Raw genomic sequence first — 19,843 nt, forward strand, 5'->3', positions numbered from 1 at the left:
GATCGCGGAGCAAGGAACGAATGATATAATCTTGTAACAAACGAGAATGCGGCGCGACTTCCTTGCTTAGTCTGGAAATTAAAATGATATTCGCGAGTTTACTGAATGACGATCGAAATAATAATATAATAATAATAATCATAATAATGATACACGGAAAGGCATTTACTTTCAAATTGAGACGTTTCTAACGCGGACACGTGCAAAAGACAAAAAAAAAAAATAAATAACTAAATAAAAATAAAAAAATTAAGAGAAATGAATTCGAATGCCGTACGCGTGAAAAGTATCAATAGCACAACGTAAAAAACGGTTCTACCAACATTGACACTACGAGGAAACCATTTAAGCCGTCTAAATTTCGAAGAAAGAGTGCAAAAACAGGGAATAAACGGGTACTGAAAGACCGGTATCGGAAACGTGGAACCGACTGGACGATTATTTAGTCTCAATGTCGGAAGGTAATCATGCTTCATGGCAATTACGTTACCACATTCTTGGTGGCTCTCTAAATTTGCTTGCTTCTAGGGATGCATTCGATTTGCCTTTCCCGGCTAATTTACTTCTACCTCTAAAAGAAAAATAAAAAAAAAGAAAAAAAAAAGAAAAAAATGCAGCTCTCCCGAGACCCTGCGCCTCCCGCGCGCAGAGAGCATGCTGACGCGAACAGATATTAAATAATATTCCATACACAAACACATCGCTGTACACAATAACGATTATCGCGATAAGATATTCGGCTCTGTCGAAAGATTTTGTCGTTTTTCTACGATTCTATGAGTCCCAAGAGGTAGACACGACAGAGAGATAAGAGCAAGTGGACGTGAATAAAAATCAAGACGGTAGAAGTAATTCCAGCGAAGATATAATACAAAACGAATAAAAGGATCTAGTAGGAACGTACAAAAGTATCAAATTGTAATGACATAAACGATATAAATTTAAAAAAGAAAGATAAAAAAACCATTAATTATTCTCTATTCCGGTTATCTGATAAAATATTAGTCAAAATTCTAAGCGAGATATTCTATTATTTCCTAGTCAATTTTTATAGTATAATAAAACACACACTTCGCCTGTACATACACGTTATACGCGTTTCTTCCCCGTAACGCGGAAATTGGACAAATTTTTCCATGTATTATGCACATGAGATGAAATTTGATTCAAAACGCTCGTTTGGGCAATGACAATCGTCTCGAGTTACCGTGGCATTTCAAAATTTTGTGACGTATATGACAAATACACACTGTAACAGTATCACAGAGCGTCCGCAGAAAAAAAAAAAAAAAGTAATTAAACACACGCGGCCAAATTTCTACACATCGGCAACATTAAAAAAGAAAGTCGAAAAAAATACCTACAATTTACATATGCCTATCTTTAAATATCTAATATTATTTACATGTGTCGGGAATCGCGCATCGCCTTCGTCGATTTTTACAAATAACCATTCAAAGCGGTAATAAAAAATAGGGTCAAGTAACATTGTGACATTTCATTGAAGGAGAAACTGAGAAAGAGAAAGAAAGTAGAAAGAGAGAAAGAGAGAGAAAGAGAGGGGGGTAAGGGGAGCGAGAGAGAAAGAGAAACAGAGAAAAAGAGAGAAGCATGATAAAGAAAAGCACAGGCATTTTTACATATACATATATATACATACATATATATAGTGTATATACATTTATATACATTTATATACATGTATATACATTTATATATTGTATATGAATAATAAACGAATGGAAGAGAGCAAACTCTTGACGAGTATCGCAAAAAACACATAATATATGTGAAGTATATGGGCATACATATACATGTGTTCATGCTCCGATTTTCTGTTTATCATGAATTCCACAGGAGAGTATGACGAAAGTAAAACAGAGAACAGAGGAGAGTAGGAAGGGAAAAGAACGGAAAGCAAAGAAACAAGAAGATTGTAGAAAAGAACGTGTGCGTGTCTGAAGACTGATGAGATATTATGCACCCTCAAGCATATTTCGAGATCCACCATTTTTGTCAACGAACCAATCAAAAAAAGTATTCTACGATTACTTGAGTATATACTTATACTTTACGACAATTTACTTCAATCTTGCGAATGCATTAAAACAAAAAAACGAATAATGAAAATATCATGATATATAAGCCAAGCTGATGGCATTTAAGTATATATGTATATATATATATTTAATACATACATACATATATGTATATACATGGCATACATGTGTGCGCACTTAGATCATATCCATGTGCACATATGTATGCAGGCTGTCGCGAAATGAGACAATCGTTAAAGCAGAGCTTTATTTCTTTTTCGAGCAAATGCATGCGGATTCTTAGTCAGTAGACTTTCCGCTTTCATTATCCGATCTAGTATCAATCGCACCATCGTCCATTTCGCAACATCCTGTATATATGATTAGATACAGTAGAACCTTTGATTATACGAATGCTATTTGATAGAATATCCAACCATTCAAATGGCACAGAAGAATGCGACTGGCTTGGACAATCGTTTAACGTTTCTCACGCCGTTTGAATAGTCGGATATTCAATTAAATAAAATTCGAACAATCGAGCCTCTGCCGTATTACGTCTTAATTGTACTTTCGTATTCCGATAGGACAGTTCACAGATTCGTCGAAAATACGACCTATGCTATCGGGAACTTTTCTATAAGATTCAACAGCTTGATTTATCATTGACATTTTCTCTCGAGCAGTTCTGTCCGTTTTTTCATCTAATTTTAATTATTTCTTTTATTCCGTATTTATGGCTCTTTGAATTCCTCTGTAATAAACATTATTTTATGATTACATTTGTAACAAATTTAACGAGTAACATTCATTTATAAGATTAATATGAAATATTCAATTTAATTTCTTTTTTTGTTTTTTGTGTAATACAAGTAATGTTTAGTTACCAAACGTGAAGTCCCGTACTGTCTGAATCTTACGACGGGCTCCCGAATGCACTTCTCAACCTGTAGGTGTGTCGTGATTATAAGTCTCATTATACATTCGCATATATATGTAAGACAAGTGTACGTGTGAATTTAAACCACCCAACACCCTTCCTCCGAAGAAAGACAACGCCTATATCTGGATATAACCGCGTAACCCTATGGGTACAAGATTAATCGAGAATATAGCACTGTATCGCTTTTAGTTATATCATATATCACATGCGATGGACATCATTATCATTATCATTGTCACACAGCTGCTGGCCATCACACCCCGTGCTTTTTACCATGGTCAGCTTAGAGGAACTGATCCATTGGAGTTAGTCGTATGAGGACAAATGGTACAAACAGGCGGGAGGCCAATACTTTCTCGTTCGGCAGTGTGCTTTTTCTTTACTTAAAGTTATATCGAGCAGGTACGCGATTTGACAGTGCAAGAGAACGTGAGATTGAAGCGACTGTCGCAGAGCAGGGTCAGGCGAAATGCAATCGAGTCTTCGATCAGCCAATGAAATGAAATTAACATGATTGCCGAACGACAGATAGTCGCGCATTTTAATCAAATTATAAAATACCAGCATCAATATGCAAAGCGTCATATTGATTCGGTGAAGAAATAAACGATCACACCGCCGAACACTGCTATCGAGTCGACATTGATAAATTCAATTTAATATTATAGTCTGAGGTAACAATCTTTCTTTTAGACTGCTAACATTACACGAAAAACATAATGAATATATTGCACAATATATCGATGTACTATGCTAGAGCTACTACTGATACGTCGTTTATGCTGCCATACTTCAATGCAATATCTTTTTTTTTTCTTTTTTTTTTTGTTAAAATATTTACTAGATTGGCGAGCAACTTTTTTAAATTAAACCCTATGAGCAGTATTCATAGATAAAAATAATTAAAAAATATTTTTCTCTCTAATAATAAACGTATGTCACAATTAAATACAGATTTGAACTTATAAACCATTATTATAAACTTATATAAATTTTTTTTTAAGTTTTAAATTAACAAAATTTAAATTGATATCATACTATATGTGAAAACTAAATGTAAGAATAAAAAAATTAACGATAGAGAACTTGTAAAGAAATTCTGTGTAAAAAAAGATCTATGAATACAACCCTAATTTTATAAAATGTTGACGGGTTATAAAATTGTCATAAAAAGATTTGAAATAAATGCTGAAATTCGCAGAATGCAATTGTCATGACATGACGTAGACATAATGTCGACATAGCATAGTATAGTATCGGCAGTATTTGTGGCCGAGGTATAGCAGCAAGCACCGATAGAGGTTTGGTAGGTAAGGTATGTAAGATGGAATGAGAGACAAAGTATCAGAGAAAATTTCTAAGATAAAAAAAATTAAGAAAAACGAAGACAGGCTCTCGATAAAAAAAAAAAAAAACAATCCCCGAAATATTCGCAGAAAGATATTACACAATTTAATTGGAAATGTAATATACGTGAAACATAGAATTTTTTCCGACTAGGTCAACGTTTGCAACAGTTAAATTTTATTTAAAATTAATGAAAATGTAAACTTGTCCAACAAAAAAAAAAAAACCAAAAGAAGAAAATTACATCGCAACTAAATTAACATTTGCATAGTAGAAAACATTTATAATAAATTTTTCTGCAAAATAAGAACTAAGTAAAATTAATCGAAGATACTTTTTCTAACTTTAAAAGCTCAACTTTTATCATTATTAATTCATAAAATTAATTTATTAAGAATAATATAAAAGAAATAAAAAATTTAAACAATAATGTATGATACGATTGATCGAAACACACTCTAGAACACTTGTTTCGAATGCCAATGGAAGAGAAATCGATGTCGAAAAGGCGTCGTATTTCGCATCCGGAAACAACGTGAGATCTATCTTGATCGGCTCTTCGACGAAACGGCTTCGCGAATAAAACGGGGGCGACAAGAAGGGAAAATGAAGAAACAGATGGAGAATATAACAGAACGACAGAACGGGATAAAAAAAAATGATACAGACAACGGAAAGAGAAAGAGAAAAGAGAAGAGTGAAAGAGAGGTTTACTGTTACTTTGGTATTACTCTGTACTTGCATGCACAACCACGTACACTGTCCAGTCTACGGAGCAACCAGATACCCACTTTCGCCATCTGCGCTTGGATGCCCTTGGCGACCAGTGCTTTCACAGCACCCTCTGCCGCCATCGGTGACTCGAAGTCTACAAATCCGTAACCTGCAAAATCATTACAACGTAAAACTTAATAATTTTAACATGTAAAATAAAAAACAACTATTTCATAATAGCGTTATAAAAATTCAAATAATGCCAATTAAGTCGCAAGATAAGAGTATTAAAACAATTAATTATGTTCAAAAAAGTATAAGAAAGTATTGAGAAGTGAAAGCATAATTACCTTTACATTTGTTTGTATTTTTGTCTAAAATTGCCTTCGTGGAAGTTATAGTTCCGTACCTACAAAAATATAGTCTTTTGGTCTGACATATTTGCATTATTAATACAATTATAAACTATATTTATTACAGCGTTTATATGTGATATTTCTACAATTTAAATTTTTATCTATAATTAAATACATTATAATAAATAATATCAATTTGGTACGCAAAAGAGCAGTGTCAGGGTGATTTGATCGACAGCCAAGAGATTTAGATTTAACTTCTGGAGAATTACCATGCTTCATATATATGACAATAATAATTTCAAAGAGGAGGTTTGTTTCAAAGCTTTGTGTAAGCGCGAAGAATACTTTATTTGTATTATTCACGACAGAGACCTGTGAATCACGCGTACAACGTTACTTACTGAGAACACATGTTAACGAGGTCTTTGTCAGTCGTATTCTGGTTCAGGCCACGGATGTACAGATTCGTTTTGGACAGCTGGTCCGCTTGTTGACCCTGCATAGCGTTGCTGCTGAGATTCGTGCTCATCGTCCCGCTTTGACTGCCGGTGGCACTACTGGAGCTGCTATTAGTATTCGCTGGAGAAGATGCTGTAGGCACCCGTTGTCCACCGTACTGCAAGCACCATTAATACTGTGCGATAACTGAAGATGTTCGACAAGAGCCAAGGACAATTGATTTTACAAAGAACGCGCTACTTTTATCGAACTGCCTATCGATCGACGCAAAACGCCATTATCTTTAATTTCTATTTAAACAAATTAATTATATGTATATTTCTACGTGAAGTTAGTTGTCATATTTTAATTATTATTATATGACCGATAATTACTTATAATCCGAATGTAAAGTTGGAATATAGTTTTATTGTTATCTATACAGTTTTATTGTTAGAGTTATTACTTTTGCTTAAACTCACTTGAAATGTAATGGAAACTTTTAATAATTTTCTTCAACTTTATTACTCGCGTAGGATGTAAGCTACACCCCCCCTTACTAAGTAGCTATTAAATTTACAGAGTCAAAGTTTTTATCGATCGAATGCCAAGCACAATATTTCACGATTAAAGAACTTTTACACTTATTTTTATTTAGAATAATTAAATTACATATTAAAACTTCAGATACTAATTTTTCGACATCAAAGTAAATCATCGAAAGCGTTATATATTTGCTAATCACTTAAATTTCTTTTCCCAGATTCATCATTTATAGTGGTTTGTAATTATCACATCCTGAGCGCCATTAAATGCTTATCGAAGTGACCTATCTACTGCCAGCTCTCCCGCGTGACGGTTTTGTGTTTACCGTCACGCGGGACAAGGCTCGGTGACGCTCTACAGTGGACAGAAAATCAGAATATACGGCTGGCGAACTCACCGTCGCGTGTTGCGCGTACGTGGCGGTGACGAAGGGATTCGCGGATGCCGGTAACTGCTGAGGACCGCCTCCTACCGCGGCGGCCGCCGCTGCGGCTGCCGCCGCGCTTGGATAACGCGTGTACGGCGGATACGCAGCAGCCGCTGCCGCCGCTGCGGCCGCGGCAGCGTGAGACGGTGCCGTGCTCCAGGCAGCCGCACCGCCTCCACCTCCGCCGCCGCCGCCGCTGCTCGCACGGTACTGCACCGGATTACCGCCTCGTGGTCCGCCACCCGTGTTGCCCTTTAATCCGTGGCCGCCACCGCCGCCACCGCTACCTCCGCCGGCCGCGGGTCCCACGACGCTGCCCGCGTTAGCGGCTCCGCCGCCACTGCTACCGCCGCCGGTTCCGCCGCCGCCGCCACCTCCTCCGCCACCACCGCCGGCGCCGCCGGCGTTACCATTGTTGGCACCCACGTACGTCGGCCTCGGTCCATTCGTGTTCTGAAAATCGGAAGGTCTTGGTTAACAGTCTTTTCTTTCCTTGCGTTCTTGGTAAGTACATGGGGCGGCTTTCTTTGTGACGACAACACGATAAAATGTGTGCTCGTAGATTGTATATACAAAATATAATTGAGTATTTTTTTTTTAGATATGCCAGAAAAAAAAAGAAAAAAGAAAAATGAAGAGTGAACCGTTTGGCTACTTTAGGTTCGTTAACAATAGTTGTTAATTGAAGAAAGAAAGAATAAGTATAACGTATGCTATCAGTGTAATACCACCGTTCGAAATAACTTGTTGAAAACGTCAAGTGCGCTTATCAGTCAATTCTCTTGTTTGAGGTTCAATAGTTGGACGATGATGAAGTCTTATCGTATAATAAGTTGATTGGTCAACGTTACCACGTTAATTTAACTTTCAGAAATACAGTCGTTCCTCAGTTTACATTCCTAAAATAATTACCGCTGCTTTTGTGACTAATTACCGAATGACAATAATTTCACAGGTAAATATGTCATAGTATTCTTTTTTTTTTTTTAGTTGATAAACAAAAAATAATTTATGTAAAAATAAAAAGAAAGATAAACTGTTGGAAAAGTAGTATTTTAACGAGTTTAAAACTTTTCTTTCGTTTAGAATCGAGTGCTCGAACAAAACTGTTCTTCAACAGATTAAATGCAAATCAGATTTAAGACAGTGTTAAGAACAACAAGATTGATTATCGCAGGCACGAGAAATAATAAGAAAACGACATATCGCCCTGGATTTTTTCGCTTCTGACGTCACAGTCCCGTTGCAGCTGCAGTAACCGAACCTTTTAATATCGATGCAACCATTGCGTCAGTCTCTATCGATTTTCTCCAGCGAAATGGCGTACTATTTTAGAAAGCGATCGCGTTTTGCTGGCCCCCGCATTTCCCGCACGTCGGCCGTGTACGTCGATAAGAGAAAGAAAAAGAGAGAGAAAGAGAGAGACCCCACCCGTTATCGTTTATCAGTGACCTCGTACGGTCACGCCTCCCGATAACAAGGAAGAACGGCCGTTCGGTCTCCACCTCGCCAGCCTCTTCGTCTTCGAGCATTCTCGCGACGGTACATTGGGATGCACCTTTCCGACTAACATTGAGGAGCGTCCCATATCGATCGCGTTATCTATTGACCATCCTGCCTTTTACGTCGGTCGTCACTTGTCGCGCAAACCTTTCCAATCTCACAACCCTGCTGATGGGGAGAAAAAGAAATTTTACATCCCGGCGAGAATTTTAGCGAGGCCAATTCACGTACAATTTAATTAAAGACGATTCTATCTCTTCACTTATGTTTCCAAGAAGCTAGTCTCCAAGCAGTTTTACGTCATCCTGCTTGCAAAGGAGTCGGCGGCTGGTCGACTTGGCGACCTGCGGAAGGTCCTGCGGTTCAAAGTACGTTCGGCGAGGGATAGTATATGCAGCTAGATACGACACGTCGTGACGCATCGACAGCGCGATATCAATCCTGACTTCGACACGATGACTCGGCCGTGGCAAGACCGCCTGCGGTCGCACGCCGTAAAGCGGCCCTCGACAAAACGCATCGTGATCCGGCCGGAGATGGAGCGACCGATTGATCGGCTAACCCGACCGGATGCCGCTTCCTGCTCGCTCGATCCCGTCCCGTGCGTCGTTGTATTGCGAATTTTCGTCTCTTTTTTTTTTTTTTTGGTCCCTTTTCCGGGTCCGCGAATTTCGTTACATTTCGCGACGCTGCGTCAACACGTCCGGGCGTTCGGAAGCGAGAAGTCGCGCGAGGGATTCCTTTTTCCGCGTGCTATCGAGATAAATCAGTTGTATCTTCGACGTAACGTACGCTTCGTGAGTCGTGTATGTCGTAAATTCAGGTCGCCTTTGCTGACCTTGCTCCCCCTTATCGCTCCGGTCGTAGTTGACCAGATTCGAGGTACGCCGGGACGCCTCGGATAAGAAACCGGCAATCTTATTCCATAACTTTTAACGATAAGCGTCGTTATCGTAGCATCGTCGGTGTAACGCGCGATAAAAAGAGACAGATAAAGCAGCGTGACGATAACGCCGTCGTCAAGTTACAGTACGAGCCTACGGGGATTCCTGCCTCTAGGCGACGTGTAGTTTCCATTTTAATATATCGTTCTGTACCGGCAAGACGCGAGAATACTTTTATCATATCGGCCGTGCTTTATCGTGGCGCGGCCGCTAATTGGACGCGCTCCGCGAGCGTGTATCTCGCGCTTTCTTCTAAGGATGTCGAGAGAGGAATCGGATCCGGGATGTGCGCCACATATCAGAGAAATATACGTATGCGCGATCTCTCGTCTACTCTCGGTGTCATGCTCTATTAGCAGGCGGACACGCGCCCGTGATAGCCCGGAATGTGCGCGCCGAACCTTTTCGGTTTCCTTTTACTGTTACTTTAGAGAAATTCCCGCAAGGTCCCCGCCGGGAATTTCACTGAGAACGGAATTGGCCTCGTCGCGAATTCAACAGGCTCGCGAAAGAAATTTGTGTACGATTAAATTCGAATTTTTATTTTTATAATTATATACGTGTCTCATAAGTGATGATCTCCAACTTTTATTTTCCAGGCTTTTTTCTCGAATTTCAATTAGAAAAAAATTAAAAAAAAAATATTAAAAAAAAAATTAACACCGCGGGTTTCGGCGATTTTTTAAACTTCTCGTGACTGAGTATCACTATTGTTATTGATAATTCCCAGGCAGTGCTTGGAAACATTTTAGATAATATTGTACGATGAAAAGATTGCTCTCACATGTGGCGTGAGAGGTACTCGGACACCCGGTGTGTCATGTGGCTGCGCTTATTCTTCCAAGGTGAAGGAACGGTATGCGGTGGCATGGGCGCACTTGTGAGTGCATACGACGCGAGAGCTCGTAGAAACCAGCGAATGCACCACCCGACGGTGCGTTTTTCCAAAAAAGTACCTCTTTCCGGAACAAACAAAGATAGAAAAATAAGGAGAGCGCGAAAGGTGATCTCGCCCGAAACGTCTGATCGATTCCGCGCGGCGGATTCTCCACTTTGGTCCTGAGCAAGAGACTCGAAGCGAAATTCAAATCGCGCGGAGCTGCAAAATCGCAGAAAATAAAATCGACCTGATACGCAATGTCAACATTTGTCACGTTTGATAAGAAGACAAAGTGGGCCGCGTCTCGCGCGTGCAGGCACTCTCGGCAAATGGCTGTAATTCACCGACGTTTACACACGTCCGTCCTCGAAGACGGCGGCGGTTCGTAATCGAGCCGGGCAAGAGTCCTCTCGCTGGTGCATCCGTCGCTGAAGAACGGCGGGAAGGAAAGCTACGCACGTAATGCACGTTGCCCGCGTTTCCCGAACGTCACGTATCTTCTACGTGAGCGGTAGCGTGAATGCGCGCGCGGCTGCTGCATCGGGTCGTAAAACGTGCCCGAGAGATGCAACTTTGGCGATCGATCGATCGATGGGCGGTACTGACGATAATTAATCCCTACGATTCTTAAAACGACGATTTTATTAATTTTTTTTTTCTAAGAAACAAAGCAGCAAAACTGACGGCGGCATTAATCAACAAGCACGTAATAAATTGTCATTAGTAAGTATCTGTAATATTTTCAACCAATTTCTAATTAATAAAAATGAAGAAGACTTTTAGAAGTCTTTGCTTCAGCGGAGGATAATGATTTTCCGCGTATTCGTTGTTTTCCCGAACGCAAAATGTTCCACGGAATGATAGAAAATTAATCATTTACTGTAATCGGCTCTCATAAATTAGTTTCGTTTATAAATTAATAAACATGCGCCTAGGCTTCCGTCAGCTTATCATTCGAAAAGGCGTTATCGCGCGAAAGAAGCTAAAAGGTCACGTGCGCTGCAGCAGCTTGTGCGAAATATTATAATCGTCGCGAGACTTTAATCTAAATTTTGCTTCGACATAAATTTTTTTTTTCTTTTAATTAACTCTCCACGATTAGGGGTCGGCATGCACTGTCTGTTCAAGTCAGGTGTGCTTTCGTGAGAAATTAAAAAAAAAAAAAAAACCTGCAGTTTAAAACAAGAAAGTGAAACAAAGAGGGTCGTGACCGGCTGACTGCCCGAATGTCTCGGATTATACACTTTATCTGAGTTTAGGCTGACGGTGGATATTATTAGACGGCGTCGCACGCTTCCGTCTCCTTATAGCGCGCAAGGAACAATGTTGGCCGAAGATATATGGGTAATGAAACGGTGGAATACGCCGGGGGCTCTCGTCGATTTTGCATGCCGGCCAAAACCGTAGGTAATTACGAGTCGGATTTCAGTGATATATCGGAGACCAAGACACCGCTTCGAGCTCAATTCCGAGAGACTTTTGATCTTGTGAATCTTCACGGAGGGCTCGGAAGACTCTTCGAGACTTCTCTTTGACAAAATATTCACGACATGTGCACTCGGGACGAATCGGCATCTTGTGCAAGTGCGTGAACGACGTTACAATTATAAATCGAACCCTATACAGTCGATCTTTATACAAGCAGTTTGGAGTTTGTAAATATGGTCAGCGGCCCCGTTGTATTAATTTTTTACAATAACATCATTGCTATGTATTTCGTTATTATTAATCATGCAATTTATTACTTTACGTGTGATGCTAAGCTACTACTTCACTGTTCTAATAACGGGGTAACTAAATCTCAAAGCAGAAAAAAGCCCAAAAGTGAAAATAATATTTAATTGTTTAACCGATTCACATAGATTTATTCCATCTCGTTAAACAAGTTTCTATTAAAAATATGTTCATTATTAAAGAAAATATTATTTTGTCAGTTAAAAAATATTTTTGCAAAAATTGACTTCTTGTTAGCAGTGGAAATTAACAAACGACATTGTAAAGACAAAGTTTTTTTTTATGTCATAAAGCTATATAAATGAAATGCAATGAAACAACATGCGTTAGATATTATCAATTGTAATGAAACAATTTGTCTAATCGTAACATTTTAACACAGAATGATTTACCGACATAAATATACATGTAAATAATACCGACACAAAATCTCACAATCGAAAACTAGATTGTTTCACATTGTTACACCTTGCGCGAATTAGCATGTCGCGACTCCTAGAATTTATTAGCTCATACAAGTTAATTTTATTAGTACAACGTGACGAGCACGATAACTCAATTAATACGTCGCGAATATATTTAAATTTTATAAATATACACTTTATATTCAAATAAAACGGCAATATAAAGAGATTTTCAATTCACAAAAATGTTCTTTACCGTAATTTATTTTATCTTTTTTTTAATATAACTCTATTATTATGGATAGATATTTCGTTCTAATCTTTTACTCTCTCAGACTATAGAAATTCTGTTTTTTGTCGATAATGAATCATGCAGATACGAGCGCTATGAATCACACCATTGTGAGTCAAATTCTCAAAGCAAGTGTGTTTCTATATAGCATCCCTATTTAAAAAGGAGATGTAGAGGTTTCATTGTTCCCAATTGTTGCCGCTTTTCCGCGATGTCGATTGGATCTCTCGTTTGGTTCACTTTATGCTGCGAGAGTAACCTAAATCTAATATAAGCACTTGAACGCCGGCGAATAAACGCGTGAATTACGACGTCACGGTAATACTTAATTTGTTAAAAAAAAAAAAAAAAAAAAAATTATTATATGCTAAAGACTACGATATCTCTTGCTACGTTTTACGATAGCTTAGAAACAACATTGTTCCCTAGCATAGACCTCTAGCTTACACAATTAATATCAATCGGCAGGAAAGAAGGATATTTCTACATGATCAAATGGAATTCTATTGTTCCTTTTATGACGGGCAAGTCTCACCCTACGCAGCGCGATAAAAAGCGCTATTTCTTGTGCTTAGATGATGTAACGGAGGTGCACGTCGTGTAGACGATAGACCTTGACTACGTGTATCTAGGCCAGAGGCCCCTCTCTCTTTAACCTCAGACCTAGATCGTCTCGCCTCGAGCACAACTGCAGAAAACCGAGGAGAGAAATTCCTTATCTAGCCGGGATGCAGCGCGAGAATTTTCCCAATTTTCGTAAAAAAAAAAAAACCCACAGAATAATAAATTCCGAGTGTTTTTCCACAAAAAAAAAAAAATGAATCATAAAACGATGAGCGATAACAAAAGGGTAATCTTTTTCGTTAAACCAAGGAATTTTTTTTTCGCGTTTTTTTTATTTTTTGAACCGTTCAAGAGCGAGTAAAAGAAGTTTTTTTTTTCCTCCCTAAATGTCAACGATTTTTAACCGGAATATTGGTTAGGTTTTTCTTCACGTTGGGAAGACTATGGATAGATGGACGGACGAACAGGCGGCCTTGACACCGGCGACCGGCGTCGTCATCGGGTACCGTTGTGCACCGCGTGCCGCCGGCCGGTAAACTTCGTGAATGGCGGCCGCAGAGGATGTGAAACGAGGCGTCGAGCCCATCCAAGTATGCAGGTGGAAACGATAAAGTTGCTCACGTTCATTCGCGTGGACTTCATTGCGCTGCGACCAAGAGATGCCCGTACTACTTTCAGCATATTGCAGAAAGCGGTATAAAAAAAAAAAAAAAAAAGAAGAAGGGAGGAATCAATACCCGCGATAAAACGAATTATCGTAAAACATTGGAGGAGTATTGCTTCGCGGAAAAGGGTTTTTTATGTCCGGAATTTTTTATGTCCGCGCATTTCCTTTAAGTTTATGACGATGCATTTCTTCTGCGTAACTTAATTTAACGTTTTCTCGGAAAAAAAAATTACTCGTGGGGTTTACGTAATCGGTTAATGCAATTTTTCAGGCTTTGAAAATGACTTTTTTTTCGAAAAAGATAAAAAAAAAAAAATCTTATTTCTTCACAAAAGACCTTCCCTTTTGTTCATCGTGACTTCCGTCGCACCGATTGCGTAATTATGCATAAACACCCGTTTCCCTGAGGATTCCGTCACGTGAGCGATTTGCAAAATCGACAGATCCGAGTGCGAAACCGGAAGTCCTTTCTGGAAGCTCAGGAAAGTCGGGCCGGAAATACCTCGCGAATAGACGTTGTCGACGAGATAATATTGCCCGTGACGCGGAAAAGGACGGCAAGCAGTCACAGGGGGTTGCGTCACTGCGGCGACGGGGGTGTGACAGGGTGGAGAATAGGCGCAGCAAGGATGATATCGATTATCCACGGCCGCCGACGCGATGCCGAAAGGACGAGGCCCGCCTCCACCGGAAATCCCTCTTCGGTCTCGTTAATCTCGTTTTCGCACGCCTTCCGGTCTCGAAATAATCTCCAGACAGCCAAACGCGATGGGGTGCGGAATAGAAGCAGGAGGGTGGGGTAATAATGACACTAATGCGGTCATCCCGCGGCGCCGACAGGATTTTCCTTTCCGAGAGCACGACTCCCTCGGAAAATACGTATTAAAAACCTGCCCCTCTTCCCTCCCACTCCACCCGCTCTCTCCACCCGAGCTTTCACTCGCTAGCTATTTATTATTCTCATAATACTTGTATTAAATACCGTATACTTTTTAAACGCCCGTGCCAATACTTGCCTGAACCAAGCCACTTTTACTTATTAATCACAATCAGTTCAGCCTATTATTTGTAATTAAACGGTATCGAACTAACCGCAAATAAATTGGGAATTCTCTGCCGCTTACTTCCTCGGTCCACGTTATTTTTTGAATTTAAAGAAATCAGAACTAATAATTTAATTCCGCCGACCGTATGTGCGGTGAACTGAGTTCGAAAAGGAAAACGGATAGGCTTAGATATTAAAGTCACGACACTCGATAACTAGAGTACGGCTTCGGTTTTGTTCCCGCTCTAGTGGCCACGGCAAAAACTTTGGTGCGCCGCAAAAAAAAAGAAAAAAAAAACGAGGAGAAAAAGAAAAGTTTTGCGGTGCACGTCGAGTCGTTCACTCGGTGCAATGACTAGAATGCATCGTGGCTGTCAACAACTCGAGCACCCGATCGGTTTTGAAGTCTGCTCGGTCGCCTACCGCCTTGCCTTCTGATCGTTAAGAAAGTAAATCGCCCGACGTTAATTATCAGGAGGAATGTAAAAATAGTATAAAACATATAACAAGTGCAGATATCGGAAGATTATTAAATATTCCACATTGAAAGTGCAGCAATGTTAAAATATTGAATATCAATAAAGCTCTCGCGATGAAGATAACGCGGACAGCCCGCGTCAAATTTTCTCCTTCCTTTCAGGAACTTCATCGGAAGTCGATAAATTCTTGATAAATGTTTCGCGTAAAATATTCGACGTCCGGTTGCTTTCCAACAAAAGACGAAGAAAACTCCGGAATAAGTTAAATCTCGATAGAATTATTTTGTAAAAAAAAAAAAAAATTCTTATCACCCAGAGGACTTCTATAGCGAGAGAGAATTCTGCGATACGCTCGGGAGATATAAGATTTTCCTTCCGAGGATTTCGTTCAATCCAGGAAAAAGTAATATTAATTCCAACGTAAACCTCTTTGTTCACGTTTCACGTGCAAAACAGAAATATTATTTCAAGAAATGCATTTTATATAAAATTAATTTCACGGTAAAACAAATAAAAGAATAAAAAAATAATAAATAAATATCCTTCAACGAATTTGAATGTGAATTTAAAATTTACGCGTGTAACGCAGAAATAATCGATGCCACTCGGTCTCAATTATATTATTTTAGATTACGAGACGCAATAGCGTTGTAACGTGATGAACGCGTTAACGATTGAACGGCGCATCGACCTGTCGTTCGGTCCGAGGAATCGCTTCTTGAGAATCTTGATTAAATATTTGACGAGCAAAGTTTAAAGTACGAAAAGATGGCTACCATCTTTCCAACTATCCCCGTCGGTTTCATCGCTCGTCGCGATTATGCAACCGGACAAAAAAAAATCAATGAAGCAAAGTGCGGATTAATCATGCCGAACGTATTCGTATGCGCGCATTTAACGGCGACGAAAACGAACGATTTTAGAGATTTGCAGTCTCCGACTAGGAAATTCCCTGTGCAATGTTGGACGAAAAAGTACGTTCCGCATTGCGCGCAGCGGAAGAAAGAATCTGATATAATAAAAAGTTAAGAAATTTAATCAAAACTTATTTAAAAAGTTATATTAACATTAAAATCGCGTTTAGTTAAAAAGAAAAAAAAAATACTTGAAGTTCGAGAAATTTATGAAATAAAAGATGTTCCTGTTGTAGATAAAGAATTAAAAACTGTTTTTCTTCCAGGTATAACCATCTGGTCATTTATCACCATTATGCATCGGCATGCGATAAAAACTGCATAGCAACGACGAACGTGTAACAGTCCGTGCTATAAGAATATCGGAAAATTGGGGAGATAACACGGCTCGAAAAGACATTAACACGTCGTTAGGCGACTTTCAAACTCGAAGGAAATCCGCGCACGTTCGCTTTCTCCTTTATCTCGCGCGTTTATTTAGTCAAAGCGTGATTACATTATCAGCACCTTCGATAAGGATACAAACAAAATGGCACGGTTATCAGTCTCTGAAAGAGAAAAAAAAAAGAAAAAGAAAAAAAGAAAAAGAAAAAAAATAAGGAAAAAAAACCCGATAAAAAGAAGACGGAAGGTTTTGTGCCTGGTATGTAATACACGGTCAATCTTATCCGGCAGTTTTTTAAATCTTATTGTTAGTATGATTTCGATGGCAATTGATTGCCGCGTTGTCCGAAGAAACAAAGTGCATTCGCGCGATAATGTTTTGTTCTTTCTCTCTCTTTTTTTTTCTTTTTTTTTTTTCTCATTAATATAATCTGATGATCGCAACTTCAAACTCCGATTTTTCTTTGTTCGGCCGCTGTTATCTAGTCCATTTTGAAGCCGAGACGCGCGCGACAAAATGGACCTCTGCATTTATTTCCGCGATATTTATTGACGTCATGCCCGACTCGACCGCTCTCGGATTAAAATGACATATCTTGTACCTCTAATTTGCACGCTCACACGTGCCTGCATGTGCGACAAAGGGCAAGGTGCATCCCCGACACAGTACTCATTAAGCACCGCGCATTATTTCGCGGCAATTAATGCACGATCCGAAACCAATTACGCGCGAGTGAGGTGCAAAGTTATTTAATTAAATTCGACCGAGACGTGCCTTACTCACGGAAAAAGGAAAAAAAAAAAATTATCCGGTAATCGTCACGCGCCACGGTTACTCCCTGAATGTATATACTGCTCGATCGTTCGAGGATTATTTTTATATCGTACGTTAAACTCTTATTTATATTGCCTTATATTATTAGTCGTTGCATCATGCAAGTCCCGACCCTTTTCGCACATACGCTATTTATACAATATTATAACATGCATTTAATTAATTATGGACGTTTTTATTACTCGCGCGTGGGATTTCGGTTGGTTTCTACAGTCAGTAGGACACTTGTACAACTGCAAATTAAAAAATGCTGACACACGAGACATTCAAAAGCGCGACGGGTAACGTTTGGTCACTCGATAGAAGAATCGGCCAATTATTGCACCATGGCAGAAACCACGGGCATAAAAGATATCTAAATCGAGACAAAGCCCGTCACGAGAGATGAACAGCTGTTTTGTACAATGACTTCCCGGCGACGATCAGCAGCTTGAACCCGTTCATCGCGCACGATAACCTCGCCAACGACGACACTTGTATTAAACAGCAATAAACCATCTCGCGTGAGTCCTTTCGTAAAAGTACATATTTATTTTCAATTAATAATTCAAAAAATAAAAATAAAAAATTGAGCGTTTTTTTTTTCATCATAGAAACTTAAAATACTCGAAAATGTCCCATACATTTCTAAAAATTCTTTTTTAGAAAGGAGAAATTTTTTTTTTACGACTTTCGATGACTTTCTTGATTTCCGGAAACCGAGCTTTTCAAGGATTAACTCAGGCCTTCCTAAGGAAGACGGAGCAAACTGCCCATTGAATTTCTAGCGGCTGCCTTCTCAGGTTCCGGACTAAAATTAGCGGCCTGTACAACCGAGAGAACGCTGCTGCAACTTGCTACACGTCGCCGTTCGTCGCCGAATTCCTGTTCTCGTCTAGCGAGACGCATACCTTACCAGACATCTTTTTCGAAACCCCTGCCCGCTCCGGCGCCCCGTTCGCACTGAGAATTCGTTTTTAACGCTCATCTCCAAATTATCGAGCGCTGCACGTTGCATTCGTGAGATACCATAACGCCGTGTACCTCACCCGATCGTTACATCTCGCTGATTTCTCTCTCGTTATAGAAAAACGCGAGGATATACTCGACGAAACCCTCGTACCGTCCTTTAAATCGTTGCACGTGCTAGAAACGCGTGCTAGAAACTTAGATATTTTTCTACGAATTGTATTTTTTTCCTCGACTGATAAAAATAATTTCAGGCAAACGTGCAACTTAAATTTTTATTCCGAGCCGGAATTACACGCAAGTAGGTACGCGCGGTGTGCATTATTACTATCCCCCTGGCCGTTTAATAATTCGATTTAACGGCCGACACTCCAACCCGGGTATACATTTGACATTCCAGAATTTGTATCGGTAACAGATAGTCGATAATAATGACGTGCTTCGCTATGCATGTGTTGGGAGATAAGCCTCGTGCGCACACAAGTGCATACAATACACGCCACGTCGGGGCAATCGGAAAATATCATTTGTCTAAAAGAAGCGCGTTTTAAGAAAACAGAAGATTCGTTCTGCTTTCTCGATAGAAGCGGACTATCCGGCGCGTTATCGGTCCACCGTGGAACAATATATGAACAAGCGTCAAATCTCATTTATACCGAAACGGGATCCGGAGTCAAACGCCGGGCCTAGGTGTAGATAAAAACCCTGCGGACGTCCGATATCCCAAGCGATATCTGCATGGCTCGCGGAGTTGGGTTCGTAGGGCCGCGCTGACACGTTGGGATTACGAGGAAAGAAGGAAATATGCAGCCGAAAGGGTCGGACGCGGTCCGGAGTTGGCGAAAGAAAAAGAGTAAGAGAGAAAAAAGAAGCGCGGCCGAGAGTGAGAAAAAGAGAAAACGCGGACGGTATAGGGCAACGGGGGGAGGCTTGTGGCAGGAACGGCGAGACGGTCGAAAGAGGAACGGACGGACGGACGAACGGACGGACGAATGGCCGGGGCGGAGGAGAAAAGAGAGATAGAGAGAGATGACTGGGTGGGGCAGCAGCCAGACGCCCCGCGGCAAACTGTCAAACTACACCGGCGGTTCCGCAAGCCATTCCCCCATGATTAAAGCTCACCATAGCTTTTCCGCGACCATGCATGCGCGCGGACGCTCACCGACGCCACCGCGCGGAAACGCGATTTCGGGACTGCCGTACCACGGTTAGCAAGAGAAAGACAGAGCGAGGAAAAAAAAAAAGAACTCCCCCCCACGAGAGATTAAGTTAGGTTAGGTTATGCGTTTCTACGATATATCGTGCTCTGGCGATATATGCCCGAAGAGGGTTGACGGCACGACTGGCCGTTCCGTAGGGCGATTATCTATCGAAGCCGGGTTTAATTTCGTCACCGTCGCGTACAAGAAATTTCTAATGGAAACCAGTCTTATCTGC

General features: G+C 40.2%; 1 protein-coding gene and 1 long non-coding RNA gene across 5 annotated transcripts in view; one reads left to right on the top strand and one right to left on the bottom strand.

Annotated features, from left to right (window-relative positions):
* The window catches only part of Shep (alan shepard), a 31,241-nt gene that overhangs the window by 8,357 nt on the left and 3,041 nt on the right, over positions 1-19,843 (bottom strand). The window contains exons 3-7 of one of the 4 annotated variants that reach the window (XM_070662330.1): positions 6,784-7,266; positions 5,804-6,018; positions 5,394-5,452; positions 5,121-5,212; positions 2,927-2,986 (exon numbers count right to left, since the gene is read on the bottom strand). In XM_070662330.1, the coding sequence (XP_070518431.1) occupies positions 2,927-2,986; positions 5,121-5,212; positions 5,394-5,452; positions 5,804-6,018; positions 6,784-7,266 (909 nt within the window). Of the gene's footprint in view, positions 1-2,926; positions 2,987-5,060; positions 5,213-5,393; positions 5,453-5,803; positions 6,019-6,783; positions 7,267-19,843 lie in introns of all 4 variants that reach the window. The other 3 variants (XM_070662322.1, XM_070662340.1, XM_070662350.1) reach the window with 3 other exon arrangements.
* On the top strand, positions 7,213-7,866 carry LOC139105991 (uncharacterized). Its single transcript, XR_011546274.1, has 2 exons — positions 7,213-7,317; positions 7,415-7,866. It is a non-coding gene; the product is annotated as an uncharacterized lncRNA (long non-coding RNA).

Source organism: Cardiocondyla obscurior, linkage group LG01 (assembly GCF_019399895.1).
Source record: "Cardiocondyla obscurior isolate alpha-2009 linkage group LG01, Cobs3.1, whole genome shotgun sequence".
In the NCBI taxonomy this organism is placed as follows: domain Eukaryota; kingdom Metazoa; phylum Arthropoda; class Insecta; order Hymenoptera; family Formicidae; genus Cardiocondyla; species Cardiocondyla obscurior.